The sequence below is a fragment of the Phaethon aethereus genome (genome assembly GCF_964289735.1).
Source record: "Phaethon aethereus genome assembly, chromosome: 7".
In the NCBI taxonomy this organism is placed as follows: Eukaryota; Metazoa; Chordata; class Aves; order Phaethontiformes; family Phaethontidae; genus Phaethon; species Phaethon aethereus.
Window position 1 is genome coordinate 20,360,622 of NC_138583.1, and position 18,865 is coordinate 20,379,486.

Consider the following 18,865-nt stretch of genomic DNA (forward strand, 5'->3'; position numbering starts at 1 on the left):
CCTGGCTGTGGCATGTCCCAGATCTCTCCCTGTGAGAGGGGGAACCTCCTATTGAGGCTTTTTTTACTACATTTACCTTCACAGTAAATGATGCCTGCACACAAATGCAAATTTCTCTTCCTATTTGTAGTTGTGAAGTATCTTGATACTGGTGTGACTGAAACATGATAAGCAACACGTGTAATTGTTATTTTAAACACATTGGTATCTCTGAAACAAACTTGTGCCAGCAAACAAGATGCATGTGACTGGCCTTCATTTTCATAAGCACGACTGTTTTTCTTCCTGTGGTTCTCCATACAGATTCATTAATAGTTTTTCTCTGCTGGCTTGGTGGAGGTGTGAGGGGGGTAAGCATGTTACACCTGAAGGAGGGGAGCTTGCATCTCTTTAACTTAAGTAGTAGCAGGTTGCATTTGTTCCCACTGTGTTGGGCAAGATGGTGACCATCACAGAGGGGCTGGGTTTTTACCTCATTGAGTGCTCTTTGAGATAGTGTCACTTCAAGAACATACATGTCTCATTCTTAAAGGCTATGTGTATTGTTCTGAATCTGTGGGTTTCCATGCCTTTGGGGACTACTTGATGTTCTCCAGGGTGGGTGTCATCCTTTTGGAAACTTGGCAGTTTCCTTGTAAGGATTAGTGTGGTGTGCGTGAACTTGGTTTTCCAAGACACTTTCTGCAGAAATCTTTGCTCGCATGTCTCCTTCCCTGCATGTTTTTGTGTTCTCTCTCTCTCAACAGATGGGAACTGCTCAAAACAACAGTGGCCTCAAAAAACTCCATGCAGTGGAGCTTGACCTGTGTAACAAGGACATGATGGCAGACACGTTTGATCACAGCATTATTTCTGTTGGAGAAGAGGAAGTAGCAGGCAATTTCCAACGTACTTTTCCAACACGAGAGTCCCTCCGATCCCCTCGGGGCTCTGTTGTGAGTTTCCATAACATCCAGTACTCCGTTAAGCAGTCCAGTGGATTCCTATGTAAACGGAAAACTGTGGAAAAGAAGATCCTTCATAATGTTTAGTAAGTTCTTGCTTAAATAAAATACTGGAGGGGAGGAATTAATCTGCTGCTGTGAATCAGTGACCTCAATGTCACCTTCCAGATCCAGCTGTGCTGGTAAAGAAATTACTACTCTCCTGCCAGTCCGCAGTTCTGTGAGCACTTTCTTATTTGCTTTGAGGCAAAATAGCCAGGATATAGCTGGAGCAGTTTCAGTTATTGATCTGAGCAAATTAGGACCAAACTTGTGTGAACTTTTCTGCCAGAAGATACGAGGGTTCCCTTAACTATAGTTCAAACTGCTGCTGGAGGAAATGAGCAGCAGAGAGCAAGCTCAAGATCCAGCTCAACAGGGAAGACACTTAATTTCTGTCTTTTGTAGATTGCTTTTTATGTCCAGCTCTGGTTCTGTTCTGACCGGCAGTCTGGGACAAGAAAGGAAAAATGCTTACTGATTTCAGGTTTAAGGAGAAGTTTTTAATAATCTCTAAGTTTTCCTTTCAACAGCATTTTGTTCACACCTTACCTCTATGAGCTGCATGTGAACAGTCCTCCATTTGGAAATAACTCTTTCCTTCTTCCAGTGGCGTTATGAAGCCAGGCTTGAATGCTATCCTGGGGCCAACAGGGAGTGGTAAATCTTCGTGAGTACTTTCTTCTGCTCCTTCCAATGGACAGTCAGCTGTTCAAAGAGGATTTGGGGTTCTGATGGTTGGGGGAGAGGTGAGGGATCTGCAGGCTCAGACCTTTGCTCCCTCTATCAGCATTGCTGGAGTTCTTGCCCTGCAGCAGTTCACACCCCTCATCTGCTCCACTTGGTGGTCCATATTACTGCAGTCACCTTTGGTGGTGGCCTGAGTTAGCACACCAGGCTGAACTGAGGTGACTGAAGCTCAGGTGTAGGCTCTGTCCTAGACCCGTAATGGGGTGGGAAGGGGTGCAGGCTCCCTTGGGGCAGGAGAGATGTCATCCCCTGTGAAGTCACTGCAGCAAGACTTCCTTGAAGATGCTAGTCCAAACCCCTCCCTGAATACTGACAGGAATATGGTGTAATGTCAGTCTGTAGGATGCTCTGGATCCTTACTCCAACTTGGCTGTGGCCTGGGTGGTGGGAGTGCCCATGTGCTTGAGTTCTTTGGATGAAAGCACAGAGAAATGCCATGCAGACTATCTCCAGCCAGTGCTGATGCTGTTTTATCTCCTGTATAACATGGCAAGAGACCTCTTTGTCACTCTCTGCCTTTCAGAATGTCAGAGACTGGCAAACATGGCCAGGATTCACACAGGCGTGTCTTTGTGGTGACTCTTGATCTTCCTCTCTAAGGAGACTGCTGGCTAATCAGGATGTTTTCAAGAGCAGCACTTCATCACGGCAGTGTTCACTTAGCTAGCAGACAGGCTGGCCTCTGTTGGCAGTCAGGAGAATCCAGTGATATGTTAAAATAAAATTACTTTATAGAATTAATCTTAACTCTAGTCTTGTTTATATCAGTTTGGATTAATTCCCTTGAGATCAAAGTAGTTACTTCTGTGCTCGCCTGGCTGGAGAGCAGACTGCAGCTACTTGGCAAGGTGCTTTTGTCTCTGAGCATTTGAGGTTAACTTTTCATACAGAGACTGAGTTTATGTCTGTAGAGGGTTGACTGCTGTGAATTGTGAGAGTCGGTATACTACCATACTGCTATGGCACACCGTGGGCTGGAAAATCCGGTATCTACACCAGGCTTTCTGTATAAAAAGCCCCCAGAGTAGAGGAGCCCCCTTTCTGCGCCCTTTGGTTTGCAGCGTGCTGTGAGCAGGCTGTAACTGCAGTCCTGACTGGTGGTACTTATTCAGTCAAAGGTAGAAGCAGCTGTTATGGCAAAACCTAATGCCTGGTGTTTGTCTAAAGTCTCCTAGATGTGCTGGCTGCCAGGAAGGACCCAGCAGGCCTGTCTGGAGAAGTGTTTATAGATGGCATCCCACAGCCTCCAAATTTTAAGTGCATCTCAGGATATGTTGTGCAGGTGAGTAACTGCCTTCAGTGGAGGCCTGGGAGCCCTTGGGAGGGAAGACTGCATATAAGATGAGCAAAGCATGAACTACTAGATTAGGTAATTTTCAATGATCCCCTCCAGAGTCTAATTTGATAACTCAGATGTTACAGTATTTAGTATTTTTCTGGGATATGGAAGACAAGAGGATCAAACAGTTACTCCAGCCAAGTCAAGCACAGAGGTGTTTGTCTTCCCAAAGCCACATGGATGCCCAAACCATTGGACTACTGTGGCTTCTTCTTTGGGCTCTGCCCTGAAGTACTAGCAAGGGTTTAAAAAAATAAAAAGGTGAGGTAGAAATCCACAACACCCAAAATCTCTTGTTGTAAAACTCAGAAGCAGTTCTAGCTGTTGGGAGTATCTTCAAGCTATCAGACAATAATTCTAGGAAGTAAATAGATCCCTGCTGTTCTTCCTCTGATTCTGGCTGGCTGGGAGAGAGCTTTGTTCCACTCGAAGACAGGAAAAGCTGACTGAATCTGCGGAAGTGGGTGGAGGCCTGGACCAATAATAGACCCTCAGAGCCCTGGGGGAGCTGAGAAGGGGATTCTTGGCATCCATATGAGCAGCCAAATCTGGAAACCATCCAGGCTTCTGACTGCAGGCAGATGTGAAATAGGCAGCTTTTCTGAAAGCTGCCAGCTGGGGGTCTCTGGGATGACACATGAAGACACGTGATGAGACTGATGCTGAGTCTTGATCCTGCAGGTCAAAGATCCTCAAATCCTCAGGGTTTCATGAATGGCCAGGAAGTTTCTTGCAAGTTGTCCCAGTTTGAGACATTTGTCTCTCCAATGTCCAAAGTAACCCAGCTTAACCTTAAAATGACAGGCAACTAGGTGAGCCATTAAATGGTCTCTCTCCCACCCCACCCCTGTGCAGTACTCCCTAGATCAATAAAGATGCCCCAAAGACTACGAACAACACTTAAGACCTAAACACATAAATATATACATACTTATAGGGTCAGTTTTATGCAGATGAGCATATAGACATGCTAAGTCATGTGTCATCCTTATAAAACTGCTGGTGGTCTCTCCACTCATGCCTTACAAGCGAGGCTGTCATGCCACAGTTTGTTACATTTGGTGTTAAGGTAGCTTAAATTCACAATTTAGTTTCCAACATGGTGATCCTCGTGGTATTAGTGGATCTGAGGATGGGGGGTGGGAGGCTAGGGTTAGAGGCTGAGGGTATGTAGGAAGGGAAGTGATGGTAGGAAATTTCTAAACCAGCTTTGGCAGCAAAGCCAGTTTATCATAACACTACACCCTGAATAATCCGTCGCATACTTCTAGCACAGCAGCATGTTCAGTCTTCCTCTGTTAACTCCAGCGCCAAACATGGTCGGCTGGCACATCCTTTGTGCTGCTGATCAACCACATCTGATGTGGAAGGAGTCCCAAAGCAGGGAAGAATCTGCTGCCCTGCAGCTTAGGGGATGTCTTCCAAAAGGACACTAGATTTGAAAGGTCTTAATCAACAGGCATGTTTCTCAGCAGCTGCCCAGTTTTGCAGGCCTTCATCCATCATATGGTGGGATGCAGAATTTGCTCGAATATCAAAGCAGGGGTGATGGAGAGGCATGGAGTTCTGGACAGACCTGATGTCAAGTCTGTTTGGCTTATGGTTGTTACAGGTTGGTGTAGGCTGCCCAGATGTTTGTCAACTGGATAGATTTGATTCTTACTCAAAATGCACATGACTGTTGAAGCTTTTCTAAAGGGGTAGTCCTTAGAATAAGGTCTTGTGCCCAAGAGTTATAAATAGTTGAGACATGGAAAAAATCAGGAGCATCTTAGTTCAATACTCTTGTTTCTCTGAGAAGCTGCTGCCAGCGAGGAGCTGGGGAGAGCTCCTTGTTGGCAGATGAACTCGGTAGGTGCTCTGGAACACAGCAAGCTATGGCTTGTAACCAGAAACGGAGCCGACTTGGGTGACTCCTTGAGTGTCTCTACCTTGAACACTGAGCACTAGCAGTGTCCATTGGCTTCAGCTGGACTGGAAGAAATTTAACTCTTTACAAAACCAGCTACCTGCTCTGCCTCCCTTTGGCTGTTAAGGAAAATGCATGTGCAGGAGAAAACGGTACTGTCAGCACTTGAACTCCTGAGCCTTAAAGCAGGCTGTGGTGGTGCTTGGTGTAAGCTGGGAGCCTGCAGAGCTGCATTGTCTCCTTGACTGCTACTTAGTGACCTTGAATTTCATATCATGTAAGTTTTGAAGCAAGGGTTGTCCCTCAGTCCAGTTTCCACTGTCGTCCACAAACAGCTTATCCAGCAAGTGCCACTGTAGGGACTCTGGTGCCCAGTTAGGCAGCTGAGAAGGGTGCTTTCCAACTGTCCATTTGTACTGCTTTCAGGATGATGTTGTCATGGGCACAATGACGGTGAGGGAGAACCTGCACTTCTCTGCTGCCCTGCGACTCCCCAGCTCCATCAGTGTTAAAGAGAAGGAAGAGCGAGTCACCCAGATAATCAGCGAGCTGGGTTTAAGCAAAGTGGCTGATGCTAAGGTGAGCAGTGAGCATCTTTCTCAGAAATCATACTACCTCTGAAAACTGAACTCTGGGCAGTATGGCATATGTAGCGCAGCTACACTAAGATAAGCAGGGACCTGACTAAACCATAGTGCATGCAAAAAATGGGTCTCCAGCTCAGGAGGTAGCTTGGAAAGAGGTATGTGTATTTGCTACTAAAAGGGGAAGATTTTGGACAATGGACAGCATATTGTGTAAGTTCAGAGGGAAAAAAAAGTCGCCTAGTCATTGCACCTTGGAAAGCTGCTCAGTCACTTCCTGGCTTTGTGGGACAAGACAGGGATATTGTTTTGACAGTGCTGAAAGCTGCAAGGGATGGAAAGCTGGGCTGTGACAGAGAAGTCCTGTGCAGAGCTTGTTCCTCTTGGCAGCATTCTTACTCTCATTTTACTTTACCGCACTCTTACTTGAGCAGCAGGCGAGCTACCAAAAAAAGGCATCCTTGAACACCAATGCCACCTCTGACTGCTGCGGCCTTGCTCTGGCTCTTCCTTGTCAGTGTCATCCTTGTTCTCTGAAGTCATAAGGTGCCTGGTACCTCTGAAAATCAGACTCTGCTTACTGCTACACAGTCCCTCACACTGAGTCAGACCCATCATGTGCTGCTGGCCCTAGAGTTCACTAATGGGACTCTGAAAATTAAAAGGGCTGCTGGGTGTGGAGAGCGCTGAACTACAGACCATGCACTGATTAGGTCTTCTTGCAAATACGTGATTTATTCTGTTTGTAGGTAGGAACCGAACTGATCCGAGGAGTGTCGGGAGGTGAACGGAAGAGAACCAACATCGGGATGGAGCTCATCACGGAGCCACCAGTCCTTTTTCTGGATGAGCCAACAACTGGCCTTGACGCCAGCACAGCCAATGCAGTCCTCATCCTTTTGAAGAAGTAAGAGTCAGTTCTTTAGGACTCTGCTGCAATTTTGTTTTCAGATCATTGCTTAAAAAAAGCAATACTGTTATGACTGAGTAGCTATGGTGCTCTTTTTTTTTAAAAAAAAAAAAAAAAAAGCTAGACAAATATAACTCACTACCACTTCTGAGTCTTTATTTGGGTCTTGTCCAAAGCCTTTTGAAGTTGATGGGAATCTTTCCACAGCAAGTATTGGATTGGAGCCCAAAAAGCAGATGTAGCTTGGACAGTTTCCCTTTGCCACAGGGAGGGGTGGACTGGGAGGTCAGGCCTTGTAATCATAATTTCTTGGACTTACAGTTGAGTCTATTACAAAGTCTCTTTCTCCACCCTGGCAACAGCCTTGAACTCAGATCAGACTTCACCTGTAGATTTATCCTCACTGTTACCCTCTGTTTACCTTCATCTCCTATGTTTTGGAGATGAACTGTCTTCTGGTACTAAGAGGACCAAACAAGGCTTATTTAATGAGAATGAGTTCCTAACCCTCCTCCTGAGTTTGTAGCGTGTTGTTTGGTCTTGCTTGGGAGGACATTTTACAGTGATGTTTGTGGATAAAGGTCTTTGATCAGCAAGGATACTTGTTGGGCATCACTGCTAAAGCACTTGAAAGAGCATCTGACAAACCTGAAGAAAAACTAGTTTTGACTTTTCTAGAGAGTAAATCTTCAGCAGAAGAGCTAAGAGAAATCTCAGCTGGCTAGACTTCCAGAGCCTGCTATGTAAAGCCTGGTACTGCCACTGAGTGCAGTAGGACCATACCAGTTAGTCAAGTTGAAGACTGGTATAGAAAACATGTAAGGAGGGTTTATACACAGTTGTGGCCTCAATCTTTGCTAGCTACAGACAACATCATACTTTGTCTACGCGAACTGCAATGATGGTGTCTTGTAGTGATGGCTGCTGTCTTGAAGCTCTTGCAGGCAGCATCTGACACACTGGCAGAGAAGGGGGAACTATAGCTTTTCTGGATCGAGACCCTGAGAAGTTGACAAGTATTTGTCTTTGATTTGGAAACGTATTTTTTGTTTGGGTTAACATGACCTTTCTGAAATGCAAAGTGTGGTGTATTTGAGAAATGTTTTTTTTCTTCTATTTCAGGCTCTCAAGAAGAGGGCGAACCATCATATTTTCCATCCATCAGCCCCGCTATTCCATATTCAAGCTGTTTGACAGTCTGACATTACTAGCTTTGGGAAAGGTGCTGTACCATGGTCCTGCGAAGCAGGCACTGGAGTACTTTAGTTCTATTGGTAAGTCTTCTGTGCCAAGAGCAAGGGCAACTGGCTAATGAGTTTAATCTGTGGGTAGATTCTTACTCTAGCACTGGATAACAGTCCTGTGCTTTTTTATCACTAGGATACTAGAGGCTGTAAACATACAGTCTGAACAGTGTTATGTCAGAAAAGGGAAAAACAAAAATGATAAAACTAACATTTTTCAGAAAACACAAAGCATGGCACTCTCCTGCCTTTGTTTTGCCTTGTATCAAGACAAAAACCCAGAATCACTTTGATGTTTAAAAGCATGATGCACAACAGACAAGATGATGCTTGTAGTTCTACCAGGCCCAGGTGGCAGACCAAGTGGGTTCTGAACCACAGCCTGCAGATTGGCAGCAATCTGTATGGGCTAATCGAAGAATCTGCTTTAGTCTGAATGCAGGTGGGCAACTGAGAGGACAAAATCATGGTGTGTCTTAAGATGGGTTAATAATTGCACTGTTGGGTGGCCGTCACCTCCCCGGATAAGCAGGGTGAGGGTTTCTGACTGTAATGCACAGAGAATGTGGAGTGAATTTCCAAACTAGTCTAGATGCAGCCATGGACACGTTGGATTGTAATCTTCCCCTGTGTTTAAGGGAGATGCTTTAACCAACCTTATTACTTCTACTTCTCTTCTTAGTAACCCACCTCACTTCCTTTCTCATAGGAATACTATAGAATAAGCACCCTTGCTTGGGTTGGGTTTTTTTCTTCTTTCTTCCTTATCCCATAGCTAGAAACATATTATAAGAAGCCACTCTTGGACAGCCCTTCCTCTTCCTTCTGACCAAGGAAAGACAAACAAGAGTTAAGCTTCTAGAGCAAGCATCTGAGGCTGTAGAGCAGACTTCCAACAACCTCTACTGAGGAACTTTGTGTATTTTACAGTGGGATGTGGTTGAACAGCACCGTAAAGCAGGCAAGAATTGTCCATGATGAGCTGTGTAGGAGCAAATTACAGATTTCTCCTCACCTGAAATCAGTGGAGAATAAACAACTTTGAAGCTCTGTATAGGTACCTCAGATTCACCATCTCCTAAATCCTGTCCCTTCTACTGCTATAAACAAATGCTCATGGAAAGCAGTGAAGTTTTCTTGTAACGGGGTTGTAGAGGAGTGATATAGTATTAGACATGACCTTCCAAGCTGTGCTCTGTGCAATACAAACATGTTGCATGTGTGGTTTTTTTGGTTTTTTGTTTTGTTTTGTTTTTGTTGTTGGTGTGGTTTTTTTGTGTTTTTTTAGGATATGAATGCGAACCCTTCAACAATCCAGCTGACTTCTTCCTTGATATCATAAATGGTGATTCAACTGCTGTGGCAGCAAGCAAGCAAGATCACAGACCTGTGGACACAGGGAAAGGTAAATTGTGAAGGAGAAATCCACTGTTGGCTGGTGTAGGGAAGATGTATGTGGTGATGGCAAGCTTTTATTCTCTGAGTTTCCTCCAGTCTAAGGGCACTTCATCATCTTTTCATTTTTCCTACTAATAGATATACTTTGCTTTGGGCTTCTTTAAAGAGCTCAAAAAACTTTTTAAAGGGATTTTTTTTCTTCCTTCAGTAATATAGGAGAGCAGTGATAAATATCAGTAATTTACAAAACCTGTGTGGGAAAGACTGAGAAACTAGAATTGCTTAGTCTCAAGAGACAGCTGCAGAAGACAGAAGTTTTCAGTCACATAAGAGGCTGCTGCAGAGAAGACAGGGTATCTACTTATAGGGTATCTACTACTGTCTACCCTTACTCCTTAAGGCTAAGGAGTAATGGATTTACAGGACAGTGAGAAAGGTTGGAACTAGATTAGAGAAAAAACTCTCTAACAATATAGTGAGTGAAATGTTGGGAAATATTTGTTTGGGGATGCTGTACATATCAGTGACTGAAGGATTATAAGTGAACAGTTTTCATAATGGTGCTTTTTGGGGATGGGAAATGGGTCAGAGCAAACATTAATTTCCCCAAAATTCAGTTAAACAAATCTTTTCTGGTGTCTCATTCTAAGAATAAGGCCATTTTTGTGCCACAAAGAACAGGCAGATTAGCTAGGTTTGATTGAAACTGTAGGGAAACCCTCTCACTCAAGTTAGCCTCTTAAGCTCAGAGCTTGAACAATTCAAATTCTCTGGGCATTCCTGCTTTTTTTTTTTTATTCAGCCTCCAAAGTGGCTTCAGCCATTCCCCATGGGTTCATGGGGAATCACAAGCTATATCTTGTCTTTCTTACTCAGAGGTGAGCAGTGAAAATGAAGTGGCAGAAGATAAAGTGGACAGCAGTGTGGTAGATGTGCTGCACCAGAAATATCTCAACTCCAGCCTGTATCAGAGCACAAAGGAAGCATTGAGGAAAGTGCAGCTTGCACAGGGAAGCAAGCAGAGAGTATCCAAGCAGGGACATGAGATTACCTATGCAAATGGATTCCTCACCCAGCTGTACTGGGTGTCCAAGCGTTCCCTGAAAAACCTCATCAGGAACCCACAGGCCTCTGTTGCACAAGTAGGTAACAGCTGCTAAGAGTCTCAGATTCTCTCTGCTCTCAGCCCCGCAATCTGCAGTTTTTAGGCTAGATTTGTTTTCAGAGGCAGCTAGGGAAACAAGGAAGTCCTGTGCCGCTGCCACTTAAATGGAGTGAGATGCCCAGCTACCTTTGTTGCCTTTGAAGAAACCCTCCATTTTAGTTTAGCACAAGGACTACTGCATTGAAGATTGGGGAGTGGGAGGAAATGCTCCATTCTGTTTTACATGAGGAGCTTCTAGGGTGACGTTAGTTTTGTGCCTCACTTGAAATTTTAAGCTGGGTTATTCTTTGAGTGTGCTTCTACTAACCTTTCCCAGCCAAAGAAGATCAGAGGAAGGAGAAAAGTGAAGAAGATAAACTTGGGAAATTTGCCATAAGGCTTTCAATTGTGTATGTCATAGGTATACGCTGACTCACAACAGCAAAGTTTTAGGCAGCTGTGAATCTTAAACCCCGCATATGCCTTAATAAGTTTGTCCCTATTTACTTATCTGAAGGACTCCCTTTTCCGTTTTTTCTTTCCACTTCTAGATTGCAGTGACTATAATTCTAGCCTTGGTTGTGGGTGCTATCTTTTTTGGTGTAAAATTGGATCCAAGTGGTATTCAGAATCGGTAAGTTGGAAAAGCACAGCTTTGCTCATTTTTCTATCTGTAGCAGACAGGTTTTAGCCACAGGGAAGTCCTTGGGATCCACTTGGACCACAATAGGGGGTTGGGTTGGGTTCACAAGCCTCAATGCACTACAGCATGGTATTGCTGGAGGTCCTAAAGGGACTGCAGTTCTGTTGGGCTCGCACATATGTACAAAGGAGATGTGAAAGGGAAGATAAAGGAATAAACCTGGTTTTACACCTAAGATCTACACAAGTAGCACGATTAAATATCGCCATTCTGTGGACAGAGACAGAAAAGCACTGACTTGATGGTATGATGGTGTCTGAGGCTGCCAGTGCCAATCTAGGCTGTCTCCTCACTTTTGACTGTTCTGTTTTGCCTTCTAGGGTTGGATCCTTGTTTTTTGTCACCACAAACCAGTGTTTTTCCAGTGTCTCTGCAATTGAGCTGTTCATCAGAGACAAGAAACTATTTGTGTAAGTAGTGTGGCACTCAGACTGTCTCATACCCTGGAGTGAGGTGGGGGGAGTATCTTACAGGCTAAACAAAATTACCACCAAAGACTTGATTGCTCCCTTGTAACATCAGATTGTAATAGTAATGCTAAATTGGTCTGTAGAGCAGGGAGCTGAAATGCTAAGAGGTGGAGGAAGGAGGGGAGGAGTAAAATGCTTTTACTTGCTTGCTGTGTCACAGTTTACTGAGAAGTGCTTTTCCTACCCACTTTTGTTAACAGCTGTTTTTGAAGTTTGCATGTGAATCCTGCAGACTGTGAACGCTGCCTGCCCTCTTGCTGACAGGGTTGAAGTGCTGTCTTGCAATGGTCCTAAAGTGTGCAAGGATGAAGGGAGGGTTCTTGGAAAAGCTTTGCAAGGGATGCTCAGATGAAAAGGGCTGCTGGCTGGCTTACAAGAGCTACCTAATAATCAAGCACATCTCTCTGTGTATATATATATATGTATATGTGTTTGTATGTGTGTACATGTATGTAAATGTGTGTATATATTATATACATACATGTATGTATACATATATGTTGAAAATGTAGTTTGGAATAGCCTCCAGCTCATGGGGTGAAAGGGCAGGGGACACATCCTATGCAGTAAAGAAGAAATTGGAGATTTGTGCCTGCAATGAACATGTCCATCACAGGTTACTCAGAGCAGCTTAATATTGCCCCTAACAGCTGCTCAGGAGTGAATCTCCCACACACTGACATTGGTTGCCAGTCTGCTCTTCTTACCAGCTTAGTTTACCAGCTCTGTCAATGGGGATTTTGGCACCTCACCAATTAAAGCATCTTTTCATGAGCTCCGTTAAGCAGCAAAACAATGATAACGACATTTAATTGTCCTGTGAACTAGAGGTGAATTGATGTCCTAAAGCTGTTTTCCCATTGTTGGGTATCATTCCTTCTCCCCTGGAAGCAGCTGTATGAGTTAGCTGTGGATGAAGTGTTCCTCCAGTTAATAGCAGTCTACTACTTTCCCATGCTCTTGTGTTAAGGATCATTCGCTTTGAGAAGAGATTGAGGAACTTTTTTCCCAATATGTTAACTTAGCAGTCACATAGCCTTTCATTCACTTTCCTCAGAGGTCTCTCAGTATGACTGCAGGGCTTGTGAGATAGATCAGCTCTTACTTTATAGAGTGGGAAGTGATAGCACAGAGAAAATAAGCAACTTTCATGTAAAGAAGGAGTCAGCGGTAGAGAGAACAAACTGAATCAGGATAAACCAGACACACATGCTGTACCTGCTTCCTACATAACCTGTAAAACTCCCCACGTTTCTGTCCTTACAGCCATCAGTACACCAGTGGATATTACCGCGTGTCTGCCTACTTCCTGGCCTTGATGATAGGAGATCTGCTGCCCATGAGAACTGCTCCAGCCATCATATTCTCATGCATCAGTTACTGGATGATTGGTAAAGAATTGATGCTTTTGTTGAACTTGTCATCTTCCAATACATCTGATTTCTGACTTAGCCAGAGTTTAATTCCTATATCTGTAACATGAAACTAGTTGAACCTTCAACTGATTTAAGTGTTTGGCATCATAACTTCAGAGGACTCTGGGGCAGGGGCAGAGACACCAGCAATCTAAGACAGGGACCTGCTTTACCACATCTTTTGGTAATGCTCTTTGGGCCCTTGGAGAATGCATAGTTCCTGCCAACTTCAAATTTGGTCTTTCTTCCTGCTTTCCCTGGCTTTTACAGGAGTCCAAGGGTACCTCTCTGGGATTCATAATGTGGTTTTTACTGGACTCTTCCCTTTCTGTTTTTTGACAGGATACCAAGCTGTTGCAGGCCGGTTCTTCTTCTTCATGCTGACCGTGGTACTGGTGTCCTACACTGCCACGGCCATGTCTCTGGCTATCAGCGCTGGGATGGATGTGGTGGCTGTGGCCAATCTGCTTATCACTATTTGTTTTGTCCTGATGCTTGTAAGTACATAAGGGGGTGATTGCTCCTTTGGTGGAGGTGAGGAAGCAGCTGAGACAGGCTGAGAGGAGTGGGTTGAGCCAGCCCTAAGCAGGCTGAGAATCCACAGTCTGGTAGCATGTCAGCCCCATGCCTGTGATTTTATTGTCACTATAGTCAAAGATCTACTTCTGCCAAGTTGTAATCTAAGGGTCAAATCATTGCTCAAGTGTGATGCCAGTAGGGCTTTGCAAATAGTGTGGCCCAAAAAGTGTATGGGTTGTTATTTTTTTAAATTATTCTTATAAAAATTGATTTAAAAAAAAATCTTTAATTTCCAGTATTAGAATTCTAAGTGATCAACTAGATCATTTAAATGGAAAAAATCTTGAAATAAACTTTAGATCAATTGATTTTAATTGCATTAATTTTTGTTGCCCAGTGGGATTAGCAGCAGCATACCCTTTATTTTAATTCAGTATTGCCCTTGGGTTCCAGAAATTACTTCAATACTTTTGTTCAAGGACTTCTAAGGAAGAGAGCAAGTGCGAGGGAAAGGAATTTTGACTACTCATAGATGAGGGATGTGAATTCTTTTTCAAAGAGGTAGTGTCAGTGATGAAAATTCTTGACTGTGAGGGCTATCAAGTTACCTTAGAGTAAAAAGTCCTTCCTGTCGGGTGATTCCTGGTAGCTGTCTGCTTACATATTCTGAGCCCACAGTGCATCCCTTATCCTTTGATTTGCAACTTAACCTGATTTTGCAATAAGCTAAGTGAGTGTATCACTTCAAATGCTTGCTGTGGGTGAGAAACGTGCATGCGTAGTGAAGGGCAGCTGATGGACATGGAGTTAAGTTACAGTATATAAGGAATGGCACATGCACATCCTGAAAGACTGCAGGATAAGCACAAAAACACTTGTGATGGAGCACAGCCTGAAGCGTCATGTTTGGCTATGAAGTCCAACTGTGCTAAGAAGTAAAAGAGCAAACCTTGTCCCAGGCAGGAGAGAGCACAGCTGTAAGATGTAGGTCAGAGGAGAAAGCTGAAAAAGTAACAGCCCTTAAGGCTTCCCATGGTTTCCTTCTTGTTTCTCCACTTCCTCATCTCCCAGTCATCCTTCTTTAGCCTCTGGCTAGCTCTACCATAGTACACAGTCCTCCAGAGTAAGAAGCTGTTAGCGTGCATGCTTCTTAGCTCACATGTGGATGTAGAAAACCTTTCTGACCTCTTTGCAAGCAGTTCAACTGGAGTACTTGGGTGTGCTGTTGGGCCAGCTGGCTGTGACTGCTGCAAGGTTTGAACCTCATACCTGTAGGCACAGACGTAACAGCAGTAGGAGGTCCATCTATCCCAGTGCACCTCTGCTGGGCAACTGCAATATCTGTGCAGGAATGTCACTGTTTGCAGTAAACAGAGTTTGTGACACATTAATCTCTTCTGTTCTATTTCAGATTTTTTCAGGCCTCTTAGTAAACCTCCCTTCTGTAATGGGCTGGCTGAACTGGCTCAAGTACTTCAGCATCCCCCGATACGGCCTCACTGTGAGTAGAAAGTACCATCGGTCTCCTGTGAGTAACATAGCCACACTGCTGCTTCCTGAGAGGTTTTGAGTACAAAATGAAGTTCTCTTAAAAGTCAGATTTGGTTTCTTTCCTTGCATAAACATGGTAAAAGAAGAACAAACCAGCTAACCCCAAGAAGGAAGCAAAAGTTGATCTCTGTGTGAGATTATTGATGATCTGGATGAGGGGATTGAGTGCTCCCTCAGTAAGTTTTCAGGTGACACCAAGCTGGGTGGGAGTGTTGATCTGCTGGAGGGTAGGAGGGCTCTGCAGGGGGATCTGGACAGGCTGGATCGATGGGCAGAGGTCAACTGTATGAGGTTTAATAAGGCCAAGTGCCGGGTCCTGCACTTGGATCATAACAACCCCATGCAATGCTACAGGCTTGGGGAGGAGTGGCTGGAGAGCTGCCTGGCGGAAAAGGACCTGGGGGTTAACAAGCGGATGAATATGAGCCAGCAGTGTGCCCAGGTGGCCAAGAAGGCCAACAGCGTCCTGGCATATATCAGAAATACTGTGGCCAGCAGGAGTAGGGAAGTGATCGTGCCCCTGTACTCGGCACTGGTGAGGCTGCACCTTGAATACTGTGTTCAGTTTTGGGCCCCTCACTACAAGAAGGACGTTGAGGTGCTCGAGTGTGTCCAGAGAAGGGCAACGAAGCTGGTGAGGGGTCTGGAGCACAAGTCTTATGAGGAGTGGCTGAGGGAACTGGGGTTGTTTAGAAAAGGAGGCTGAGGGGAGACCTTATCGCTCTCTACAACTACCTGAAAGGGCATTGTGGCGATGAGGGTGTTGGTCTCTTCTCCCAACTAACTAGTGATAGGACGAGAGGAAATGGCCTCAAGTTGCGCCAGGGGAGGTTTAGATTGGATATTAGGAAAAATTTCTTCACTGAGAGGGTGGTCAAGCACTGGAACAGGCTGCCCAGGGAGGTGGTGGCATCACCATCTCTGGAAGCATTCAAAAAACCTGTGGATGTGGCGCTTCAGGACATGGTTTAGGGGACACGGTGGTGCTGGATTAATGGTTGGACTTGATGATCTTGAAGGTCCTTTCCAACCTTAGTGATTCTGTGATTCTGAGAGTGAACAAATCCTTTGTGCCACAAAATCAGTGCTGCTTGGACAGCAGCAGAGTGAGCTTTCCAGTGAGGCACTGATTCCTAGCCTCATCCCTACAGTTTAGAATACAGTCAACTCTCATATGGCCTCTCCAGAGACTGCTGTTTGGATGGCCAGTCTGAGGTTAGTGACTGTCTAACTAGTTAAAGGATTTACCACAATGCCTGAGTGTCTCAGTCTTCAGTGTGGCTTCCTCTGAAGTGAAATATGACTTACTGCCATTTCTAGATAATAAGGAGCTGGGGTACCAGAAAGCTAAGGGTGCAGCTGCTTGAAACAGAGTAACTAGACATAGCAGGTCACCCAGTGGTCACAGGTGGGAGTTGTGCTTCCATCCCCTGTCTTCATCCTGGCCAGGCTTATTTGGGAGGAATAGTTTCCTATCTTTGAGTAAAAATGAGTGAAATGAATGCCGGAGCTGGTGCAAGGTGGTGTGGGCAGGAGTGTGTTGACTGGCAGTGGAAGAGAAAGGTAGGATCCGGGAGGTGGGAAGATGTGTGAGACCTCCCCTGTTTTGGTACCACCGAGATGTTTTATCGGTGTTGCTGAATATGGAGATTGTAGTTAGCCCAGGATGCCAGTGCAAGGGAACGCCTCCCCTGTTGCCTTGGCTGTCTGTGCCACCTGCTTCAGTGTGCTGCTGCTGTGGTGTCTGCATGCAGATGGTTTTCTGGGTCAGTAGATTGACCCAGGTGATAGTGGATAAACAGGAACTTGTAGTTGGCAAAGCAGAAACCCATGGCTAAATCACTGAGCTGTAACTTTGAAGCCAAAGACTCAGACACCAAACCATCCTGCATGTAGAACTTGGAGCAGTTCCACAGAAAGGCAGCAAATAAAGGCTTAAAAATAAAAAGGAACATAAACATACGATTCCAAGAATGGTGGTACGTGTCTTCTAATAATCAAGTTCCTTTGAGGTGTTTCAGTTTTAGCACCCCAAATCACAAACTCTGTAAAAATCTGTCTGCCTCTTTTTCTAGGCTCTTCAAGTGAATGAGTTCAGAGATCTCTACTTCTGTGGTGAGAAGAATCCAAACGTTACCGTATCTGTGGGAGATGCAGGCAGTTGTCCCCCCAGTATTTCAGGAGAAATGTAAGTCTGTAGCTCATGGTGGTTCTTGAGCCTGGCTTGCTTAAAGAGAATTCTGACTGTTTCAAATTTTTATATTATTCACAGAATAACCACTCACAGGCCAGTCTCAATGTGTCCCAAAATAATGTATTTTAGGGTTATAGAGTAAAACTTCACAATTATCCAAGAGTGAAGTAGGGATGAAACTTTACTCTTAAAAATAGGCAGATGAGCTAAATTAAATTTTGGTTTTGATAACCTAGCCCTGGCTTATCAGTTTTCTTAAACCCTTAGGGTCACTTAGCAATGGAAATGCAATGTGTGGACAGCTATAAAGTTGCTGGGAAGCAGTAGACCTATGATCAGAAACATGCCTGCCCCTCAGATCTTGTTTGTAAATATTAAACTCCCTGCAGATACAGCAGAGAGCCAAGTTATCTATCTCCCAGTGCTACTGCCCCATTTGAAATACCCTGACTATTGATACCTTAAGTTGTAGCAAATGTAAGTATTTCATGACACGTTAGAGGGCTGGCAAACTAAGGTTATTGCAGGGAACAGTGCTAGAGCACTGTTTCCACAGCTTTTGGACCCCAAACCCCTGCTATGGACCTCCAACAATCGCTGTGCAAAACTAATGCTTTTGTATTTATCAGAGTTTAATGTGGTTCTGAGGTTTACTCATAAATTGCCAGCTATCTCAAAACAATAATTAGGATACTACTGAAAAGTGATGAGAACCAGAGATCTAGATTTGTCCCTTAAGATGTTAGTGATAGGTTATGAAGTTACTCTGTCACTTGTTTTGCAGTTGAGGGTAGAAGAATATTTGTGGAACAGGAATAAAAGTAACTACCTGAAGACTTGTACCACATAGTAATACCAACTTCTGCCCCATGCTTTTCTGCAGGTGTTCTGGTGAAGCATACCTGTGCAGCCAAGGAATCGCAGCTACCAACTGGGCAATGTGGGAAAACATAGTGGCTCTCTTCTGCATGACTGTTATCTTCCTTATCATTGCCTATGCAAAACTCCGGTTTATGAGAAAGTTTACATAGACTCCTGCATTGCCTTGCTCTGCAGCTTCTCTGGTCTTAAAACTGCAAAGCTTGTTAGGGCCTACTGGAGATTGCCAAAAGATTTTAACTGACTTTACTGGACTTCAGATGGGAACCCTGTCCCCTTGTTTCTGGAGCATGGTTTCCACACAATTGTATGATTTTGGTTTTTAAGAAAAAATGCATTAATGTACATTGCCTAGGTGATTTTTTGTAAGAGAATATAATTCTTCTAATTCCTTAGGTACATATCAAACTATATATTGTAAAGCATTATTCTTCTGTGGCAAACTTTGAACATTTCCTGTATAAGGGAATCATTTTCCTTTGAACATGTGAGCTTCTCCTTCACAAATGGTATAAGATGATGATGGCATTTATGCATTGATATGTTGCCACTTGTTAGTGCCTATCACCTACGTGACTGGAGATGCATTTGAGTTTGAAGTCAGCACAGGGAATGAGCACTCCTTGCCAAACAAGAAGAGTTACACTTCTAATAGCTTCTCAATGGAAGCTACTTGCAGAAACAACTTTTGCTTGATTAAAAACTAAACAGCAGTGGTGTAAGACAGAGAATGAGAAATATTTACTGTTGTAAAAAAAACCCAACACCCCGAAACCAAAGAACGCCCCTCAACAGCAAAAAAATACATTTACTTCTTAAGAGAAGGAAATCATCTTTCTTTTTTCTTTTAAATAAAGATTTGTATACTGAGCA

The 18,865-nt window shown here is 44.1% G+C and overlaps 1 protein-coding gene across 1 annotated transcript; it reads left to right on the forward strand.

The window, feature by feature from the left end:
* Positions 1-746: 746 nt before the first annotated feature.
* On the forward strand, positions 747-18,144 carry LOC309406787 (broad substrate specificity ATP-binding cassette transporter ABCG2-like; the record flags this gene model as incomplete). Its single annotated transcript, XM_082002119.1, has 15 exons — positions 747-1,030; positions 1,594-1,653; positions 2,901-3,015; positions 5,408-5,560; positions 6,315-6,472; positions 7,598-7,749; positions 9,008-9,124; positions 9,994-10,259; positions 10,813-10,895; positions 11,285-11,374; positions 12,701-12,825; positions 13,192-13,346; positions 14,780-14,869; positions 16,995-17,107; positions 17,997-18,144. The coding sequence occupies 15 exons, from the start codon at positions 747-749 to the stop codon at positions 18,142-18,144; spliced, it is 2,109 nt and encodes a 702-aa protein (XP_081858245.1).
* Between the last annotated feature and the right edge of the window lie 721 nt (positions 18,145-18,865).